This window comes from Pristiophorus japonicus, chromosome 8, assembly GCF_044704955.1.
Source record: "Pristiophorus japonicus isolate sPriJap1 chromosome 8, sPriJap1.hap1, whole genome shotgun sequence".
Lineage (NCBI taxonomy): Eukaryota > Metazoa > Chordata > Chondrichthyes > Pristiophoridae > Pristiophorus > Pristiophorus japonicus.
The window spans coordinates 204,386,197-204,409,378 of record NC_091984.1 but is presented as its reverse complement, the minus strand read 5'-3'; the positions used below and the strand labels follow the sequence as shown (position 1 = coordinate 204,409,378).

At 43.2% G+C, this 23,182-nt stretch overlaps 1 protein-coding gene across 5 annotated transcripts in view; it reads right to left on the bottom strand.

Moving 5' to 3' along the window:
- Nucleotides 1–23,182, bottom strand: part of clip1a (CAP-GLY domain containing linker protein 1a) — a 207,272-nt gene that overhangs the window by 5,682 nt on the left and 178,408 nt on the right. For all 5 annotated transcript variants that reach the window (XM_070887798.1, XM_070887801.1, XM_070887802.1 and 2 more), the window contains 2 exons: nucleotides 13,443–13,599; nucleotides 10,707–10,759 (listed from right to left, as the gene is read on the bottom strand). In XM_070887798.1, coding sequence (XP_070743899.1) covers nucleotides 10,707–10,759; nucleotides 13,443–13,599 — 210 coding nt within the window. The remainder of the gene's footprint in view (nucleotides 1–10,706; nucleotides 10,760–13,442; nucleotides 13,600–23,182) is intronic.

Genomic DNA, 23,182 nt, shown 5'->3' with positions numbered 1-23,182 from the left:
CGCCACGACCACCCCTCCCTACCTAGGCATTTTTGGACTCGGGACGTTAGAAAGACTTTCCAAAGTCCGAAAATACATAGAATCCGGAATGGCCTCAGTCCCGAGCCTTCTGGATTTTCGACGCTGTACAAGTTTTATGTCATCTGAAATTTTGACAAAGTGCCTTGTACACCCAAGTCCAAGTCATTCATATACATCAAGAAAAGCAGTGGTCCTAGTAACGACCGCTGGGGAACCTTCCTCTTGTCTAAATGCAAGCGTTCACCACTACTCTCTCTTTCCTGTCACTTAGCCAATTTCATATCCATATGAGGCAACAGCAGAGGCTTTGACCATCATTTTCCAATCCTCTCTGGCTTCAGGTCTGGTGCCAGAGGGCTGCTAATGTGGTACCTTGGTTTAAGAAGGGAGAAAGGGATAAATCGAGTAACTACTGGCCAGTCAGCCTATCCTCAGTGGTGGGAAAATTATTGGAAAAATTCCTGAAGGACAGGATAAATCTACATTTAGAAAGACACGGATTAATCAGTAACAGTCAGCACGGATTCGTTAAGGGAAGGTCGTGTCTGACTAACTTGAATGAATATTTCGAGGAGGTAACCAGGGGGGGTCGATGAGGGCAGTGAGTATAAAAGAGCATAAGAAATAGGAGCAGGAGTAGGCCATACGACCCCTCGAGCCTGCTCCGCCATTTAATACGATCATGGCTAATCCAGTCATGGACTCAGGTCCACTTCCTCGCCCGCTCTCCATAACCCCTTATTCCCATATCGTTTAAAAATCTGTCTATTTCTATCTTAAATTTATTCAATGACCCAGTTTCCACAGCTCTCTGAGGTAGCAAATTCCACAGATCCACAACCCTCAGAGAAGAAATTTTTCCTCATCTCAGTTTTAAATGGGCCTTATTCTAAGATTATGCCCCCTAGTTCTAGTCTCCCTACCAGTGGAAACATCCTCTCTGCATCCACCTCGTCAAGCCCCCTCATAATCTTATACGTTTCGATAAGATCATCTCTCATTCTTCTGAATTCCAATGAGTAGAGGCCCAACCTACTCAACCTTTCCTCACAAGTCAACCCCCTCATCTCTGGAATCAACCTTGTGAACCTTCTCTGAATTGCCTCCAAAGCAAGTATATCCTTTTGTAAATATGGAAAGCAAAACTGCACTCAGTATTCCAGGTGTGACCTCACCATTACCCTGTACAACTGTAGCAAGACTTCCCTGCTTTTATACTCCATCCCCTTTGCAATAAAGGCCAAGATTCCATTAGCCTTCCTGATCACTTGCTGCACCTGCATACTAACCTTTTGTGTTCCATACACAAGTACCCCCAGGTCCTGCTGTACTGCAGCACTTTGCAATCTTTCTCCATTTAAATAATAACTTGCTCTTTGATTTTTTTCTGCCAAAGTGCATGACCTCACACTTTCTAACATTATACTCCATCTGCCAAATTTTTGCCCACTCACTTAGCCTGTCTTTGCAGATTATTTGTGTCCTCCTCCCATCTTTGTATCATTGGAAAACTTGGCTACGTTATACTCGGTCCCTTCCTCCAAGATGGTTATATAGATTGTAAATAGTTGGGGTCCCAGCACTGATCCCTATGGCACCCCACTGGTTACTGATTGCCAACCAGAGAATGAACCATTTATCCCGACTCTCTGTTTTCTGTTCGTTAGCCAATCCTCTACCCATGCTAATATATTACCCCCAACCCCTGAACTTTTATCTTGTGCAGTAATCTTTTATGTGGCACCTTGTCAAATGCCTTCTGGAAGCCCAAATACACATCCATTGGTTCCCCTTTATCCACCCTGTTCGTTACATCCTCAAAGAATTCTAGCAAATGTGTCAAACAATACTTCCCCTTTATAAATCCATGCTGACTCTGCCTGACCGAATTTTGCTTTTTCAAATGTCCTGCTACTGCTCCTTTAATAAATGGACTCCAACATCTTCCCAACCACAGATGTTAGGCTAACTGGTCTACAGTTTCCTGCTTTTTGTCTGCCTCCTTTTTTAAATAGGGAAGTTACATTTGCAGTTTTCCAATCTGCTGGGACATCCCCAGAATCCAGGGGAGATGTAGTGTATATGGATTTTAGCAAAGCTTTTGTTGAGGTCCATATGGCAGACTGGTCTCAAAAGTAAAAGTCCATGGTATCCAGGGCAAAGTGGCAAGTTGGATCCAAAATTGGCTCAGCGGCAGGAAGCAAGTGGTAACGGTTGATGGGTGTTTTTGTGATTGGAAGGATGTTTCTAGTGGGGTTCCGCAGGGCTCAGTACTATGTCCCTTGCTTTTGGGGTATACATCAATGATCTAGACTTGAATATGGGTGGTATGATTAAGAAGTTTGCAGATGATATTAAAATCGGCTGTGTGATTAATAATGAAGAAAGCTGTGGACTGCAGGAAGATATCAATCAACTGGTCAGGTGTGTAGAACAATGGCAAATGGAATTTAATCCAGAGAAATGTGAGGTAATGTCATTGGGGAAGGCTAACAAGGAAAGGGAATACACATTAAATGGTAGGACACTGAGCAGTGTAGAGGAACAAAGGGACCTTGGAGTGCATGTCTACAAATCCTTGAAGGTAGCATAGAAACATAGAAAATAGGGGCAGGAGTAGGCCATTCGGCCCTGCACCACCATTCAATATGATCATGGCTGATCATGCAACTTCAGTACCCCATTCCTGCTTTCTCTCTATACCCCTTGATCCCTTTAGCCGTAAGGGTCACATCTAACTCCCTTTTGAATATATCTAACAACTGGCCTCAACAACTTTCTGTGGTAGAGAATTCCACAGGTTCACAATTCTGATTGAAGAAGTTTCTCCTCATCTCGGTCCTAAATGGCTTACCCCTTCTCCTTAGACTGTGACCCCTGGTTCTGGACTTCCCCAACATTGGGAACATTCTTCCTACATCTAACCTGTCCAATCCCGTCAGAATTTTATATGTTTCTATGAGATCCCCTCTCATTCTTCTAAATTCCAGTGAATATAAGCCTAGTTGATCCAGTCTTTCTTCATATGTCAGTCCTGCCATCCCGGGAATCAGTCTGGTGAACCTTCGCTGCACTCCCTCAATCGCAAGAATGTCCTTCCTCAGATTAGGAGACCAAAGCTGTACACAATATTCAAGGTGTGGCCTCACCAAGGCCCTGTACAACTGCAGTAAGACCTCCATGCTCCTATACTCAAATCCTCTCGCTATGAAGGCCAACATGCCATTTGCCTTCTTCACCGCCTGCTGTACCTGCATGCCAACTTTCAATGACTAATGTACCATGACACCCAGGTCTCGTTGCACCTCCCCTTTTCCTAATCTGTCACCATTCTGCCTTCCTGTTTTTGCCACCAAAGTGGATAACCTCACATTTATCTACATTATACGGCATCTGCCATGCATTTTGCCCACTCACCTAACCTGTCCAAGTCACCCTGCAGCCTCTTAGCATCCTCCTCACAGCTCACACTGCCACCCAGCTTAGTGTCATCTGCAAACTTGGCGATATTACATTCAATTCCTTCGTCTAGATCATCAATGTATATTGTAAAGAGCTGGGGTCCCAGCACTGAACCTTGCGGTACCCCACTAGTCATTGCCTGCCATTCTGAAAAGGACCCGTTTTTTCCTACTCTTTGCTTCCTGTCTGCCAACCAGTTCTCTATCCACTTCAATACATTACCCCCAATACCACATGCTTTAATTTTGCACACTAAGGTCTTGTGTGGGACCTTGTCAAAGGCCTTTTGAAAGTCCAAATACACCACATCCCTGGTTCTCCTTTGTCCATTCTATTAGTTACATCCTCAAAAAATTCTAGAAGATTTGTTAAGCATGATTTCCCTTTCATAAATCCATGCTGACTTGGACTGATCCTGTCACTGCTTTCCAAATGCGCTGCTATTTCATCCTTAATAATTGATTCCAACATTTTCCCCACTACCGATATTAGGCTAACCGGTCTATAATTCCCTGTTTTCTTTCTCCCTCCTTTTTTAAAAAGTGTGGTTACATTAGCTACTCTCCAATCCATAGGAACTAATTCAGAGTCTATAGAATGTTGGGAAAGGCCAGGTAGATAAGGTGGTTAAGGCGGCATACAGAATACTTGCCTTTATTAGCCGAGGCATAGAATATAAGAGTAGGGGGGGGGTTATGCTTGAACTGTATAAAACGCTGGTTCGGGTACAGCTGGAGTGCTGCATGCAGTTCTGGTCACCGCATTACAGTTCCCTCGTTTTATTACGGCCCTATTTACCCTTTCCGCTAGGACACCGGTCCCATCCCGGTTCAGGTGGAGCCCGTCCCATCGGTACAGCTCCTTCCTGTCCCAGAACTGGTGCCAGTGTCCCATGAAAAGGAACCCCTCTTGCCCACAGCTGACCTTTAACCAAGTGTTAACTCTCCTGATCCGTCTGCTTCTATGCCAATTTGCAATCCAGAGATTATTACCCTCGAGGTCCTGTTTTTTAATTTAGAGCCTAACTCCAGATACTCTTTCAGCAGGACCTCCTCCCTGTTTCTACATGTGTCATTTATTCCAACATGGACCACGACAACTGGATTTACCCCTTTCCAAGTTCCTCTCCAGGCGCCATGAAATATCCCTTACCCTGATATCGGGTAGGCAACATACCCTTCGGGATTCTCGTTCTTGGCTGCAGGGAGCCCAATCTTTAGCCCATCCAGTATTCCAACTACCTCCTCTTTCACAATGACTTTGGCAGCATCGTCTTCCTTGGTAAAGACAGATGCAAAGTACTCATTTAGTACCTCAGCCATGCTCTCTGCCTCCATCTGTAGGTCTCCTTTTTGGTCCCTAATCAGCCCCATCTCTCTTCTTCTTAAACGCATTTACTATTTATATGCCTTTAGAAGACTTTTGGAATCCCTTTTATGCTAGCTGACAGTCGATTCACATGCTTTCTCTTTGCCGCTCTTATTTACTTTTTCACTTCCCTTCTGAACTTTCTATATTCAGCCTGGTTTTCACTTGTATTGTCAACCTGAAATCTGTCATACACCCCCCTTTTTCTGCTTCATCTTACTCTCTATCTCTTTCGTCATCCAGAAAGCTCTGGTTTTGGTTGCCCTACCTTTTGCCCTCCTGTACCCGAACCATCTCCTCTTTATAAAGGCAGCCCACTGTTCAATTACAGTTTCGCTTGCCAATCTTTGATTCCAATTTACTGGGCCAGATCCGTTCTCAACCCACTGATTGCTCCATGTCCTTCTCCATAGCTAATCTAAACCTTATGATATTATGATCACTGTTCCCTAAATGTTCTCCTACTGACACACCTCATTCCTCAGAACCAGATTCAGCAATGCCTCCTTCTTCATTGGTTCGCAACCATACTGATCAAGAAAATTCTCCTGAACACACTAGAAATTCTTCCCCCTCTCTGCCCTTTACATTATTACTATGCCAGTCTATATTTAATTGAAGTAAATAACAACCAAACACAGGTGATGGATGATAATTGCCTTTCTGATTGCCTGAGAATATTCAAAATTCAATTCATTTGTTTATTTGGGAAAAACAGTAACTCAAATTCAGGATGAAAAAAGCCATGATCTCTGAGCTTGATATGTTTTCTGAAGTAAAAAAATTCATTTAAAAGGTTAATTGAAAACCTACTCAAATTCATCATCCACTTTATATTCAAACCATTTTCAAAAACACAAACTCAAACATTGTTAGAAAGAAAGAACTTGCATTTATATCGTGCCTTTCAAGACCTTAGGACTTCTCAAACTGCTTCACAGCCAATGAATTACTTTTAGTCACTGTTGTAATGCAGGGAAACGCAACAATTTGCACACAGTATTGTCCCACAAACATCGAGATAAATGACCAATTAAACTGTTTTAGTGATGTTGGTTAAGGGTTAAATGTTGGATGGAACATCAGGAGAACCCCCCTGCTCTTATTCAAATAGTGCCATGGGATCTTTTACATCCACTGGAAGAGGGCAGACAGGACCTTGGTTGACATTTCATCCAAAGGACAGCACCTCCAAGAATGCAGCACTCCCTCAGTGCTGCAATGTAGTGTCAGCTTGGATTATGTGCTCAAGTCTCCGGAGTGCAGCTTGAACCCACAACCTTCTGAGTCAGAGGTGAAAGTGCTATGACTGAACCAAGGCCGCCACCATTATACAGTGGCACAATTTGATTTTTATGGTGTTTAAAATTCAAATATGAACAAGATTTACAAGTTGTGTAATGAGTACTGTCTGTCATATTTGAGTGGATTTGTTTTCTCTCCCTCACAAACAAAGATGGCCTCACCGTTTAAAATTAAACACTCAATATGAACTTTATCTGAAATAATCTTTGGAAATTTGTCTTCCAGCTTTTCTTCAAGTAATCTTGAAAATCAATCAAACAGATATTGTTCGATGCTAAAGAGGTGCATTGTATCAGTTGGACTAATCAAATGTTAATTATGCCTCCTGAAAAACAGTACATCTGAGACTGCAGGGCCTGCATTCCGCTAACAGTCACTACTTTGTGGAGGATTATACTAAGTTTAAGCCCAGGCTTTTGGGAGAGGTTGAGGTCTTCAATATATTTTTTTAATGAAGATATTAAAAGAAAATTCAATAGATAAAGTTAATAATGTAATTTTGAATCATGTCATTTTGAATATTTGTTGATTTATTTATCACTTTACCCCCTCTCATTTTTAATGGCGGTTTCTCTTGATTAGTCATTTGGGATTCATAAATCCTTAGTAGTTTCTTATTGGCAGTTTTTTTTTAAACTTTGTTTTTGATTTATACTTTGCTTTGACTTGCTGTTCTACTCTAGGCTTGACTATTCCAATGCACTCCTGGCCGGCCTCCCATGTTTTACCTTCTGTAAACTTGAGGCCATTCAAAATTCTGCTGTCCATGTCCTCACTCGCACCAAGTCCCATTCACCCATCGCCCCTGTGCCTGCTGATTTACATTGGCTCTCGGTTAAGAAACGCCTCGATTTTAAAATTCTCATCCTTATTTTCAAATCCCTCCATAACCTCACCCCTCCCCTACCTCTAATTTCTTCCAGCCCCACAACCCAACAAGATATCTGCGCTCCTCTAATTCTGGCCTCGAGCATCCCCAATTTTAATGGCTCCACCACTGGTGGCTGTGCCTTCAGCTACCAAGACCCAAAGCTCTGGAATTCTCTCCGCTTCTCTACCTCTCTTTCCTCCTATAAGACGTTCCTTAAAACCTACCTCTTTGACTAAGCTTTTGGTCATCTGCCCTACTATCTCCTTATGTGGCTCGGTGTCAAATTCTGTTTTACAACACCACTATGAAGCACCTTGGGACATTTTACTACGTTAAAGGCGCTATATAAATACAAGTTGTTATTTGATTCAGTGTTATAGGAAAAGTACAAGAGCAAAAGCATGACAATGGAAAGCAAGCATGACAAATAGGAATTGAGTTCTAGGTTCAATACTTTTAATATATTATAGATATGTTTAATTGATAAACATGCTGCAATTTTGGGACTCAATAGTAATGCATAACACTTAAGATCATCCTGTACAAGACGCATTCAATGTGTAATTTTTGTTCTTTCAATGCACATTTTTGCCTTACAATATTTACTGCTCGATAGGATTCAAGTACCAGGATGATCTTAGTTAGGGATTTTACAAAGAGAAATGCAGAACAAACAAATATAAAGAGAATGCAAGCAATAACAAACCATTTGCTGTTTGGAGAGAAGCAGCGCCAGCATCAAAAGGGAAAAAAATGGAGAAAGTGGTTAGCACAATGCAGCATTATTTAACTATCAACTCTAGCAACTAAAAGCTATTGTGAAAATAGCAGCAAATTCTCAGAATAAGCATACACAGAATTATCATCAGAAGTCTTTCAGTGTTTTGCTCTTTTAAAAAAAAATGAAGGCACAAGACACAATCAGTTCGATGAACCCGACAAAGTTTTAAAACATTTTCAAAAACTTTTTTTTAAAGCTTATATTTGAAATTTTCCATACAGTATGTTATTGAATTCTCTGAGTAATAACCACCAATGACCGAACAATCCAGTTAGTGGAAAATTGTCCTCGCAGTCCATTACTTTGCGTGTTAACTTTTCTGCACAATTGTAATTGGATCACACTGTGGATCACCTGTGCGATAAATAGTTTAATAATTTTTTTTTGAAGTATGGAAAAAGGTATCTGCTACATTGAAAAATTGCTGGTACACTTTTTTGTTTTCAAACATTTTGAGAACATTTGCCTGCTCACCAACAAACATGCAACTCCCCCACTCCTGAAATCAAAAAAGTCAACAACTATTACCATAGTAAACTATTCTCAGATTTGGAAAAAATCGAAGAAATAGAAGCCAGATCTTATATATATCGTTAATCCTTTCACAAAAGATTAAAAAATATTAAATTGAAGATTTACAATTAAGTCAAACTCGGTCAAATTCTGCAGATGTTGCAAGGCTTTACAGAAATTAATTCTAATGCAGACTGTTGTGTTGCGGCTCCCTGAGGAATAGATCCATTTGGAAGTTAAACCAATTTTGCTGTAAATGTCATTGTAACAAGGTGAAAGATTAATTTAATCTTTTGTTTAAAAAGTATTAGGGACTAAATGGGACAGGTTTCAGCCCACCATATGTGGGCTGCGCTTTTTTATATAGAAGCATCTCATTTACAACTCACTCACAAATCTATACTGAGCATCCTTTCAGCCAGATAAAGTTCCATACAGTATAACCTGATTGCACATTTAACACAAATGGCGAATTAACAAAGGTAATCTGTATTATCTGTATTATTTAAATTGCACAGAAAAATATAACAATGATCAAATTATCAACTACATTGAACATTAGTGTGGATAGCTACTTTTAAGAAAATACTGGCAGATCTTTCTAAGAACATAAGAGATAGGAGCAGGAGTAGGCTATACGGTCCCTCATGGCTGATCCGATCATGGACTCAGGTCCACTTCTCTGCCCTATCCCCATAACTCCTTATTCCCATATCGGTTAAGAAACTGTCTATCTCTAGCTTAAATTTATTCAATGACCCAGTTTCCACAGCTCTGAGGCAGCAAATTCCACAGATTTACAACCCTCAGAGAAGAAATTTCTCATCATCTCAGTTTTAAATGGGCGGCTCCTTATTCTAAGATTATGCCCCCTAGTTCTAGTCTCCTCGTCAGTGGAAACATCCTCTCTGCATCCACCTCGTCAAGCCCCCTCATAATCTTACACGTTTCGATAAGATCACCTCTCATTCTTCTATATTCCAATGAGTAGAGGCCCAACCTACTCGACCTTTCCTCATAAGTCAACCCCCTCAACTCCGGAATCAACTTAGTGAACCTTCTCTGAACTGCCTCCAAAGCAAGTATATCCTTTCTTAAATATGGAAACCAAAACAGTATGCAGTATTCCAGGTGTGGCCTCACCAATACCCTGTATAACTGTAGCAAGACTTCCCTACTTTTATACTCCATCCCCTTTGCAATAAAGGCCAATATTCCATTAGCCTTCCTGATCACTTGCTGTACCTGCATACTATCCTTCTGTGTTTCATGCACCAGGACCCCCAGGTCCCGCTGTACTGCAGCACTTTGTAATCTTTCTCCATTTAAATAATAACTTGCTCTTCCATTTTTTCTGCCAAAGTGCATAACCTTACACTTACCAACATTATACTCCATCTGCCAAATTTTTGCCCACTCACTTAGCCTGTCTATGTCCTCTTGCAGATTTGTTGTGTCCTCCTCACACATTGCTTTTCCTGGCAACACACAATAGGAGCCGGAGTAGGCCATTTGGGCTCTCGAGTCTGCTCCGCCATTCAATAAGATCATGACTGATCTGATCTTGGCCTCAACATATAGGCAGTTTGAAGCCTACAAGACTGAGGCTGGACTTGTTCTGCTGTAATTGTTTGCAGAACAGTTTGTACTTTGACAGGTTTGGTGTCTGCTTGGTATTCAGGAGGTTTGGGGACTCTCCTAGAAGAAGTGCTGTGACCTTTCCCAGTTCCTGCAAGTCTCTTTTTTTTCTCGGTCTGTTTCTCTGTGGTTCCTGCGTTTTTCTCTCTGCTCCCATTTCCTGTGTTCATTACCCTCCCTGTTTCTGACCGTATTTCAGTATGACTGCTAAGGTTTGTATAGGCTAGCAAGAGCATGAGCAATTTAGTCACCAAATAACATGGCCACTTTCACCAGTAAGTTACTGTCCAGTTATGTTGTTGTCAGAAGCAGTGCTGCCAGCATAGGCATGGACTAAAGCCACCCCCTTCCAGTGGTGTACAATGACTCCAGCAGCACCTCATTTACAGCTCACTTTGGGGCCGCCGTCAGTGGCAAAGTGAGTGTACAATGGAGTCTGTGACCCTTTTGTTAATTCTCAAAGCCAGAAGAGGATTTGTGGAAGCAAATGGTCATCAGGTGAAGAGGAAAAAAAGGGAAGATAATTAAAAAGGAATAATAATTAAAAAAAATACAAATTCTAACCGTGGCCTACTCTTGGGAGTTTGTGTTACTTAAATCAATATGTTCAATGCACATTTTCAATAATGTCTGGTTAAACATTACTATCACAGCTTCAATTCATCTCTCATCTTGTACATTTGCTTAGATTGTTCCTCTATTTTAACAAAATCATTTTGCTGTTAAATTGTAAAATGACAGACTTACCTGGCTCTCAGCTGAATCGTTGTTTTCTCTTTGTTTTTCAATAACTGGTTCATCTTTAAATTTAAAAAAAGCCAAGTTTAAAAACAATATGTATAAAACCACAAGGAATATATAAGTTTGCGAGAACATTGTGACAATAAGCTGTTCATATTTTTATGAACTACTGTGCCAATTTTTTATATTTTTAAACATTAGGAGAGACTGAAATAGCAAGTACCATTATCGACACCTTTTGTTGTCATATCCCAGGGATGAACTACATATTTTTGTTGGCTGGTTGTAGAACCATTGAAGCTTACAGCACAGAAGGAGGCCATTCAACCCATCAGGTTTGTGCGCTCTTTGCTTGCTTTCAGCATTAGCTAGTACATACATTTGAGGACATCATCTTTACAGTTGCTCATTTATTCATATAGGCGTCAGCCTTGGCTCAGTAGTACCACTCTCGCATATAAATCAGAAGATCATGGGTTCAATTCCCTCTGCATTGACTTGAGCACATAATCTAGGCTATCACTTTAGTGCAGTACTGAGGGAGTGATGCATTGTCTTGAGGTGCAGCTTTTCCGATGCAATGTTAAACCGAGGCCCTGTCTGCCCTCTCAGGTGGATGTAAAAGATCCCATGGTAATATTTAAAAAAGGGTGGGGGAAATCTCACGGTGTCCCAGCCAACACCACAAAATCAAATCTAATAATTTCACCCATTGCTGTTTGTTGGACCTTGCTCTTCGTAAATTGGTTGCTGCATTTTCCTGCGTTACAATAGTGACTACACTTCAAAAGTTATCCCGAGTTCGAGACAGGCACTATTATAAATATAAAATCTTTCTTTTTTCTTCTGAGAAATTGAGTTCAGTGTAACTCATTCGTGACTCTGTTACAAATGGCTGATTTATGTAACTGATATTTGCTTATATCTCATTTTTTTGTTAATCAACATCCTGAGGGGTGGAGATCACCATTGACCAGAAAATCAACTGGACCAGTCACATAAATACTGTGGCTACAAGTGTAGGTCAGAGGCTGGGTATTCTGTGGCAGGTGACTTACCTCCTGACTCCCCAAAGCCTTTCCACCATCTACAAGGCACAAGTAAGGAGTGTGATGTAATACCCACTTGCCTGGATGAGTGCAGCTCCAACAACACAAGAAGCTTGGCACCATCCAGGACAAAGCAGTCCGCTTGATTAGCATCCTCTCCACTACCTTAAACATTCACTCCCTCCACCACTGGCACACTGTGGTTGCACTGTGTAACATCTACAAGATGCACTGTAACAACTCACCAAGGCTTCCTCAACAGCACCTCTCCCACCTAGAAGGACAAGGGCAGCAGGCACATGAAAACACTACCACCTCCAAATTCCTCTCCAAGTCACACACCATTCTGACTTGGAAATATATCGCCGTTCCTTCATCGGTGGGTCAAAATTCTGGAACTCTCTACCTAACAGCACTGTGGGAGTATCTTCATCACATGGACTGCAGCAGTTCAAGAAAGTGGTTCACCACCACCTTCTGATTGGCAATTAGGGATGGCCAATAAATGCTGGTCCGCATCCCATGAAATAATTTTTCCTTTTTTTAAATCCCCAAATTTTGGAAAATATCAAACTTACAGAAAGTCACAACAAAATGGGCTCATTAAAGTGAAGAAAGATATAAACTTTGGAAACTTAAAGTCTTTTGCCATTCAGTATATTTAAAAATACAGGGCAGCAATTTTAACCCCACTGACATGACAGGAACTGGTGGTGGACAGTTAAAATGCTCTGGGTTACTTACCTTACATTTCTGATTTTAATGGATGCTCTGGACAGGCAGATAAGCTGCCCATCCAAAGCCGCAGGGACCTAATTCGCATATGCTAATTGGGGTCCAATGATATGATAGGGCTGACAGCGATTTTTACCAACCTGTGTGGGAAAGCTGCCGTGGCTTTCTCTCCAAGTAAAGGCCAACGTGAAGAGGATCAAGCAGCTGAAAAGGCCCTTCAGTTTGTTTAAAAAAAAAACATTCCTTTATGTGGCCAGGAGGAGAAAGAGCATTCCTCTGGGCTCTGTAAGGAAAGTTTGGGTCTCCCCTACCACCAACTGTCTCTCCCCATCCTCCCTCTGCTGTGAGACACTCCAGAACCTCATTCCCCACACTTGCCCGAGTGGCAACGATTTTCCGGAGGCCAGGAACTGCTTCCCGTGGTTAAAATTGCCGTAGCCTCATACTGTGGGTGGGTACGAAGTGGGAAACTAACCCCACCCCTCCCCCATCACATCACCATTATGATACGACTGCACCTTTTGAGTGCCAACACACCACACTACAAAGTGCTTTGAGATGGGTTTTCCATCTGTTATGCCCTGCACATTCATTTTTTTTAAACCTCAATAACACAGTGGGAAACTAGAGAAGGAAAATCACTCCAGGTCACTCACATCAACTTCCTAGAAGTTTTGTAACCATAGTGACAAAAGCTTTGGAGAATATTGGATGAAACCTGGCTCATAAAGGCCATTAGAACTGGTATCAGAGAAAATATTTACAAAACAAAAATAGAAGACAACCCTAATTTTCCACTGAAAAGTGGAAAAATAAAGCACTCAAACTGTAAACTTGACAATAATCATACAAAGTAGCATTGTTTGAAATATATACCAATTATTAACAGAAGACATTAAATTACTGTATGAACTAAAACAGGTAGGCGCAAATATCAAGACTCGTGATGTTTATTTACCTGAAGAGGATGTGGCATTGTCAAGTTTCCTCTTATCATTGATTTTCTTCTCCAAATGATGCACCTTTTGTTCAAGTTTTGATTTGTCGGATTCCAACGATTGGACTACTGACTGTAATGTTTTTGCCATGGCATTCTCACTTCGTAGCACTGTGATCTACAAACGAAACAATGTCAACAGCTGTACATGAAATTCCCTGCTGCAAACTACAAGTAATTCCGAATTACTGAGTCTGATGACACTGTCATTATAGATGTTTACTGTCCCAAATTAACACTAGTGTTGCTTTTAGTATTGACTCCTTCATTTAGCTTTGACCGAAGAAAGGTTTTTCAGATTTGCATTAGGGAAACATCAGTACTTACTGGCTTTCAACTGGGTTAGTGGGTCACATTAAAGATGGGTGAAGAATAAGTGTGCACTATGAAAGCATTGCTGACAGATTCATTCAAGCTTTAACTCTTAGTCTACTGTCACAGCAGGAAAAGTGAAGTAGTTATAGTGAGGAACTCTGGATTAAATGATCTAAAATACTGAATCAACTTCAAATGCGAGTAATGGCACAAAACCTTTTCCCGGAGAGGTATTCCATTTGCGAAAATCATTGAAAAAGTCACCAAAATATGATTGGGGGCAAGGGGATGGGAAATGCAAACATGCAATAAAATGTTGCACTTGTAAAAAAAAAAATGCAAGTATTTGAACCCATTCTAAATATGTTTACACAAGTGCTAAATGTTTACGCCATTTCTGACACGCAGCAAACAATTTGCAATCGAAAGTTCACACCTTGCTATTTTTAAATAGTGTAATGTCTAATCAGAAATCTCTCAACTTAAATGTTTCATTAGGTTTCAGTCAAAAGTTACTTTATTTACAAATCAATGTTTTTGTGAAAAGTTTCTAAACACCTTAATCTAATAACACACCCAGTGATCCTGAAGTTTTGTATTTTTATATTAGTGATATGACATGCCAATGAGTGCAGAAAATGGAGACAGAAATTCCAACACATTAATGGTCCCAATTCCTAGCTATGCGTGCTTTAGAAAGGAACTCCGTGAATAAGGAGAAAAAAGCAATTAACTTTATATTTATTTTGTAATTTTAATCAAATTACAAAATGTGTTCTCAAAATGTGTTCCTTTTTGAAAAATCAAACTGTTACAATCATTAATACATTTTTGTTAATTTACAGCTTTCATTTTCTTTATTTGAATAGTTTTATTTAAACCCCGAGTGATTTCATTGGTGATAAACATTAAACATTGGTGATATCACGGGGAGGGATAGTAACGTGGAGCATGGTGTCAGCACTCAGTGGTAGCACTCTCACCCGAGTCAGAAGGTTGTGAGTTCCGGTCCCTCTCCAGAAAATCTAGGCTGACACTGAGGGAGTGCTCCACTCTTGGAAGTGCTGTCTTTTAGATGAAACATTAAACCTAGGCCCCATCTGCCCTCTCAGGTAGACGTAAAAGATCCCATTTTGAAGAACAGCAGGGGATTCCTCGGTGTCCTGACCAAGATTTATCCCTCAACCAACACTGATTATTTGGTCATTATCACATTGCTGTTTTTGGTAGATTGCAGTACGCGTTTCCTAGATTACAATATTACACTTTTTAAAAAGTACTTAATTGACTGTACATTGCTTTGGGATGTCCTGAGGTTGTGAAAGGCGCAATATAAACGCGAGTCTTTCTTTCTTTACCAAGACCGACAACATTACTTACCTAGATTGAGACTGTTGAATCTTAAGTATCTCTGCCAACTTGAAAGCAGCTGCCTCACATGGTCATTAAAAATTATCCGCTGATGCACAGAGTGGTCTGCACAGAGTGATCTTAAACAGAGTGTTTCTAAACACAGTGATAAAGTTGGGAATTTGGAGAGAGTGGGAATTCGGAGCAGAGGGGGAAGGAGGGGCTGCTTTTGCCTCCACTACTTGTAGTGCTTTGTGTTGCAGGTACATATTTAATTTCATCTACCTAGAATTTAAACTAATTAGTTAAAAAAATTAACTAAGTAACTTAAATGCATAAAATTTACTAATTAAATAAAACAAGATTTATATAGGGCTGGCAGTGCAGGTGGTGTGCTACAACTGCAGTACGTCGGAGTTTGTGGAGGGCATAGCACGTCTGCATCTTGAGGAACTTCAGCTCAGAGTTGCTGAGCAGGTGTCCGAGGTGCCAACATTGCGGGGCATCAGGGAGGGGGAAGAGTTATCGGGACACTTTGATCCAGGAGGCAGTCACACCTCTGAGGTTAAGTAATAGTACAGGTCTGGTTAGTGGTCAGAGATAGGAGTGTGAGACTGCATCTCAGGCCGATAAGGGGCCCCCAGGTGCAGTGCTGCAGGAGCCTCGGCCTTTTCTTTTATCCAACAGGTACGAGGTTCCTTCTGCCTTTGTGGATGAGGGCAAAGTCTGCAGGATGGATGGGCAAAGTCTGCAGGATGGATGAACAAATTGACCACGGCACCATGGTACAGGAGTCCATTCAAGTGGGGGGAGTGAAAAGGAATGTTGTAGTGGTAGGGGACAGTATAGTCAGGGGGATAGATACTCTTCTCCGCAGCCGCGACCGGGATTTCCGAAGGCTGTATTGCCTGCCCGGTCGGTGCCAGGGTTAAGGATATCTCCTTGCGGCTGGAGAAGAATTTGGAGTGGGAGGGGGAGGATCCTGTTGTCGTAGTCCACATAGGAACCAACGACATAGACAGAACTAGGAATGAGGTTCTGCTGAGAGAATTTGAAGAGCTAGGAACCAAATTAAAACTTAGAACCTCCAAAAGGTAATAATATCTGGATTGTTACCCGAGCCACGCGCATATTGGCATAGGGACAAGCAGATCAGAGAGTTAAATGTGTGGCTCAAAGAGTGGTGTGGGAGCAAGGGGGTTCAATTCACTGAGCACTGGCACCAGTACTGGGGAAAGAGGGAGCTGTTCCATTGGGACGGCTGAGACCAGTGTCCTGTCGAATTGAATAACTAGAGCAGTAGATAGGACTTTAAACTAAAAAGGGGGTGGGGGAAGGAGGGGGCAGACAAGAGAAATTTAGAAATACAAAGAGAAAAGTGAGCATTGTAGCAATTTGGACAAAGATAAGTAGTGTGACAGGAAATGAGAGAGAGTTTAACGATAATAGTGCATCAGCAAATAAGGTGAAAGCAGGGAATAACGGTAAAAAGTTAACATTGAAGGCTCTTTATTTGAATGCATGAAGCATTCGTAACAAGATAGATGAATTAATGGCACAAATAGAGAGAAATGGTTTTGATCTAATAGCCATTACAGAGACGTGGTTGCAAGATGACCATGGTTGGGAATTAAATATTCCAGGGTGCTTGACGTTTCGAAAAGATAGGCAGAATGTAAAAGGAGGGGGGCCTGATAAATAAAGGATGACATAAGGACAGTGGTGAGAAATGATCTTGCTCGGAAGTTCAGGAAGTAGAGTTTGAGTTTGAGAGAGAAATACTTAAGTCTGAAACAAGAGTCTTAAACTTAAATAAAGCCAATTAGAGGTATGAAGGGTGAGTTGGTTAAGGTAGATTGGGAAATTAGACCCAAAGGCATGATGGTAGATAAGCAGTGGCAAACAGTTAAAGAGATATTCCAAAATTCTTAATGAATATACATTCCATTGAGAAATATAAACTCCATGGGAAAAGTGATCCATCCGTGGCTAACTAAAGATGTTAAGGATAGTATTAAATTAAGAGGCTTATAATGTTGCAAAGAATAGTAGTAAGCCGGAGGAATGAGAGCGCTTTAGAAACCAGCAAAGGGTGACCCAAAAATTGATAAAAGGGGAGAAAATAGAATATATGGGCCCAAGTTTCGGCCTCAGTTGCTCCTGATTTTTTGGAGCAACTGGTGTAGAACAGAGTATCTTAGAAATTCAAATTCTCGGCATTTAGCTTGCTCCAGTTCCAGTCAGTTAGAACAGTTTCACTTTGGAACAGAATTTTTTTTCAAAAGGGGGCGTGTCCGGCCACTTACGCCTGTTTTCAAAGTTTCGTCAGTGAAAACTTACTCCAAACTAACTTAGAATGGAGTAAGTGAAGATTTTTGTACGCTCGAAAAAACCTTGTCTACACTTTAGAAAATCAGGCGTAGGTTACAAATCAGGCGTAGGGAATGGGGGGAGGGGGGGGTTTAAAGGGAAGTTTACAAACATTAAATACTTCAGTTTTACAAATAAAGAGCCATCATTAATAATAAATGATAAAAACATCAATAAATCAACCAATAAATCAATCAAAAAAAATAAATAAGAAATAATTAAAAATAAATAAAACATTTTTTACTTACCGACTGCAGCACCGGGAGCCCTCCAACAGCGTGCTGGGATGCCCCCCGCCTCCAGTGTGTCTCTGTCAGTGTCTCTATCTCCCTGTCTGTCTGTGTGTCTCTCACTCTCTGTCTGTCAGTGTCTGTGTTTCTGACAGCGAGGGGAGGGGGAGGGAGGAAGGGAAGGGGGAGGGATGGGGGAGAAGGGGGGGGAGGAGAAGGAGGAGTAGGAGGAGAAGGGGAAGGAGGGAGGAGGAGAAGGGGAAGGAGGGAGGAGGAGAAGGGGAAGGGGGGAGGAGAAGGGAAAGGGGGGAGGGGAAGGAGAAGGGGGGGAAAGGAGAAGGGGGAAAGGAGAAGGGGGGGAGGAGAAGGGGGGGGAAAGGAGAAGGGGGAAAAGGAGAAGGGGGGAAAAGGAGAAGGGGGGGGAAAAGGAGAAGGGGGGGGAAAAGGAGAAGGGGGGGGAAGGAGAAGGGGGGGAAGGAGAAGGGGGGGGAAGGAGAAGGGGGGGGAAGGAGAAGGGGGGGAAAGGAGAAGGGGGGGGGAAAGGAGAAGGGGGGGGGAAAGGAGAAGGGGGGGAAAGGAGAAGGGGGGGGAAAGGAGAAGGGGGGGAAAGGAGAAGGGGGGGAAAGGAGAAGGGGGGGGAAAAGGAGAAGGGGGGGGAAAAGGAGAAGGGGGGGGAAAGGAGAAGGGGGGGGAAGGAGAAGGGGGGAAAGGAGAAGGGGGGAAAGGAGAAGGGGGGAAAGGAGAAGGGGGGGTAGAAGGGAGGAGGGGGGTGGAGAAAGGAGAAGAGGGGGGAAGAGAAAGAAGAAGGGGGGGAAGAGAAAGGAGAAGGGGGGAGAAAGGAGAATGGGGGAAAGAGAAAGGAGAGGGGGGGAGAAAGAAGAAGGGAGGGGGAAAGGAGAAAGGAGAGGGGGGGGGAGAAAGGAGAGGGGGGGGGAGAAAGGAGAAGGGGGGGAGAAAGGAGAAGGGGGGGAGAAAGGAGAAGGGGGGGAGAAAGGAGAAGGGGGGAGAAAGGAGAAGGGGGGGAGAAAGGAGAAGGGGGGGAGAAAGGAGAAGGGGTGGAGAAAGGAGAAGGGGGGGAGAAAGGAGAAGGGGGGGAGAAAGGAGAAGGGGGGGAGAAAGGAGAAGGGGGGGAGAAAGGAGAAGGGGGGAGAAAGGAGAAGGGGGGGGAGAAAGGAGAAGGGGGGGAGAAAGGAGAAGGGGGGGAGAAAGGAGAAGGGGGGGGAGAAAGGAGAAGGGGGGGAGAGAAAGGAGAAGGGGGGGAGAAAGGAGAAGGGGGGGAGAAAGGAGAAGGGGGGGAGAAAGGAGAATGGGGGAGAAAGGAGAAGGGGGGTGGGGGGAGAAAGGAGAAGGGGAGGGGGGGGAGGGAGGCTGAACGGGCCGGGCCCAAGACTTCGGGCAGGGCCCGTCCCCAGCACCAGATTTACAGGTAGGTGGCGTTGGGCCGGGCCGGGTCGGATCCGGGGTCGGGTCGGGGGGGGGGAGAACAGAGGGAGGTCGGGTCGGGTCGGGGGGGAGAGAGAACAGAGGGAGGTCGGGTCGGGTCGGTTCGTGTCGGGGGGAGGGAGGTCAGGTTGGGGCGGGTCGGGGGGAGGGAGGTCAGGTTGGGGCGGGTCAGTGGTCGGGAGCGCGGGGGGGGGGGGGGGGGAAGAGGGAGGGAGGGAGAGGGAGGGTCAGTCGGGTGGGGGGGGGGGGAGCGCGGGTCGGGTCTTGGGGCGGGGGGGGGGCGGAGTCGGGTCGGGGTCGGATCCGGGGGTGGGAGGAAGCAGGAGCTGGCCGTGGGAGGAGCCTTATTCACGCAGCCCCAGTGAGGCCATTCGGCCAGGGCTAGGGGCTGCGTGCTTCGGGCCCCTCCCACACAGTTTTGGGCGCCTGGAGCTACTGCACATGCGCGCCCACTGTAGCACGCATGTGCAGAGGTCCCGGCACTGTTTTCAGCGCAGGAATCTTGCTCCGCCCCCTACAGCTCGTGCTGCGCCGCGCCCGACTCCAGAGGACCAGCAGAGAGCCGGAGAATACGTAAGTTTTTTTTAGGCGCACTTTGTGGCGCGAAAAACAGGCGTCCAGGTCGGGGCTGCGCCGTTCGAGGCGCGGCCCGAAACTTGGGCCCTATGAGAGTAAACTAGCAAGAAATATAAAAACAGATTGTAAGAGCTTCAAGTATGTAAAAAGGAAGAGTAGTCAAAAGTAAGCGCTGGTACCTCAGAGACTGAGACAGAAGAAACTATAATGAAGAACAATGAAATGGCAGGGACATCAAACAAATATTTCATATCTGTCTTCACAGTAAAAGACACAAAAAGCATACCAAAAATAGTGAGGGACCAAGGGGCTAATGAGAGTGAAAGACTTAAAGTAATTAATATCAGTAGAGAAAAAGTACTTGAGAAACTAATGGGACTAAAAACCGACAAATCCCCAGCCTACATAAGAACCTAAGAAATCGGAACAGGAGTAGGCCATACGGCACCTCGAGCCTGTTCCGGCATTCAATAAGATCATGGCTGATCTGATCATGGGCTCAGCTCCACTTCCCTGCCCGCTCCCCATAACCCCTTATCGTTTAAGAAACTGTCTATTTCGGTCTTAAATTTATTCAATGCCCCAGCTTCCACAGCTCTCTGAGGCAGCGAATTCCACAGGTTTATAAGCCTCAGAGAAGAAATTTCACCTCATCTGTTTTAAATGGGCGGCCCCTTATTCTAAGATCATGCCCTCTAGTTCTAGTCTCCCTCATCAGTGGAAACATCCTCTCTGCATCCACCTTGTCAAGCCCCCTCATAATCTTATACGTTTCGATAAGATCACCTCTCAGTCTTCTGAATTCCAATGAGTAGAGGATCAACTTACTCAACCTTTCCTCATAAGTCAACCCCCTCATCTCTGGAATCAATCTAGTGAACCTTCTCTGAACTGCCTCCAAAAGCAAGTATATCCTTTCGTAAATATGGAAACCAAAACTGCACGCAATATTCCAGGTGTGGCCTCACCAATACCCTGTATAGCTGTAGCAAGACTTCCCTGCTTTTATACTCCATCCCCTTTGCAATAAACAACATTCCATTGGTCTTCCAGATCACTTGCTGTACCTGCATACTATCCTTTTGTGTTTCATGCACAAGTACCCCCAGGTCCAGTTGTACTGCAACATCTTAAGGTTCTAAAAAAGGTAGCTACATAGATAGTGGATGCATTGGTTGTGATCTTCCAAATTTCCCTAGATTCTTGAACAAATTTATTAAGTGTTTTTTGAGGATGTAGCTAGCAGGGTGGTTAAAAGGGAACCAGTGGATGTAGTATATTTGGATTACCATAAGGCATTCGATAGATGCCTCATAAAAGGTTGCTACGCAAGATAAGGGTTAACGGGGTTGAGGTAATATATTGGCACGGATTAGAAGATTGGTTAATGAATAGTAAGCAGAGAGTAAGGATAAACAGACCATTTTCCAGTTGGCAGGTTGTCACGAGTAGGGTACCGCAAGGATGAGTGCTTGGGCCTCAGCTATTTGCAATCTATATTAATGAATTAGATTAAGGGACCAAGTGCAATGTATCCAAGTTTGCTGACGCTACAAAGCTAGGTGGGAAAGTAAGCTGTGAGGAGGACACAAAGAGTTGCAAAGGGTTATAAACAGGTTAAGTGAGTAGGCAATCAAGCGGCAGATGGAGTATAATGTGGAGAAATGCGAGGTTATTTACTTCGGTAGGAAGATTAGAAAAACTGAATATTTTTTAAATGGTGAGAAAGCATTAAATGTTGGTGTTCAGAGAGATTTAGGCGCCCTTGTGCAGGAAGCACAGAAAGTTAGCATGTAGGTACAGCAAGCAATTAAGGAGGCAAATGGCATGTTGGCCTTTATTGCAAGGGGGTACAAGAGAAAGGAAGTCTTACTGCAATTGCACAGAGCTTTGGTGACACCGCACCTGGAGTACTGTACACAGTTTTGGCCTCCTTATCTGAGGAAGGGTATTGGAAGTGGTGCAATAAGGGTTTACTAGATTGATCCCTGGGATGAAATGGTTGTCCTATGAGGAGAGATTGAACAGATTTGGTCTATACTCTCTGGCGTTTAGAAGAGTATGAGGTGATCTCATTGAAACATAAAGGATTCTCAAGGGGATTGACAGGGTAAATGCTGAGAGGGTGTTTCCTCTGGCTGGAGAGTCTAGAACTGGGGGGGGGGGGGGGGGGATGAGGAGGAGAAAAAGTCTAGGACTAAGGGGGCATAGTCTCAGGATAAGGGGTCAGCTATTTAAGACTGAGATGAGGAGCAATTTATTCACTCAGAGGGTTGTGAATCTTTGGAATTCTCTACCCCAAAGGTCTATGGATGCTGAATCGTTGAGCATAGTCAAAGTTGAGATAGAAAGATGTTTGGACTCTAGGGGAATCAAGGGATATGGCGATAGGGTGGGAAAGTGGAGTTGAGGTCGAAGATCAGCCATGATCTTACTGAATGGCGGAGCAGGCTTGAGGGGCCGTGTGGCCTACGCCTGCTCCTAATTTTTATGTTCTTTTGTCGGGTTGTGAAACTCTTGCAAGCCAGTTTATCCATATGATGCCATGAACACTCACACATAGGTTGTCTAGATTGTGAACACTGATGATAACCTATAAATTTCAGTGGGCTCCCATCAATGTTACAATCAGAAAACCTAGGGCCTTGGTGTTTAGGCAACAGTTTTCTTCAAATATAGTCCAGAAATAAAAAATGTTTAATCTCTTTTTTTTTTAAATAACAAGGGCCACTTTATTCTCTAAAGGAATCCACAATGTCCAAGAGAAATACATTTCTTTATTTAAAATGCAGTTTTTAAAAAAAAAAACAGAGGTACGCAGTGACTAGATAGATGGATATACAGTAGAAGGCTGGTTAATCAGCTCTATTCATCTGTAGAATATCTGAAAAACCTCTTACTAGGCTGAATGAGTTATCAAATTTATAATTTGAAAAGGTAAGACTTATACGCTCACTGGAGTACAGAGTGTATTAAACAAAAATTCCAGAAGATTTGTCAAGCATGATTTCCCTTTCACAAATCCATGCTGACTTGGACCTATCATGTCACCTCTTTCCAAATGCACTGCTATGACATCCTTAATAATTGATTCCATCATTTTACCCACTACCGATGTCAGGCTGACCGGTCTATAATTCCCTGTTTTCTCTCTCCCTCCTTTTTTAAAAAGTGGGGTTACATTAGCTACCCTCCACTCCATAGGAACTGATCCAGAGTCAATGGAATGTTGGAAAATGACTGTCAACGCAGGAGGACACGAACAACCTTCCGGTTATAAAAGGGGTCGGGGGGTCTAGTAAGGAGGAGGAACTGAGGGAAATCCTTATTAGCCGGGAAATTGTGTTGGGGAAATTGATGGGATTGAAGGCCGATAAATCCCCAGGGCCTGATGGACTGCATCCCAGAGTACTTAAG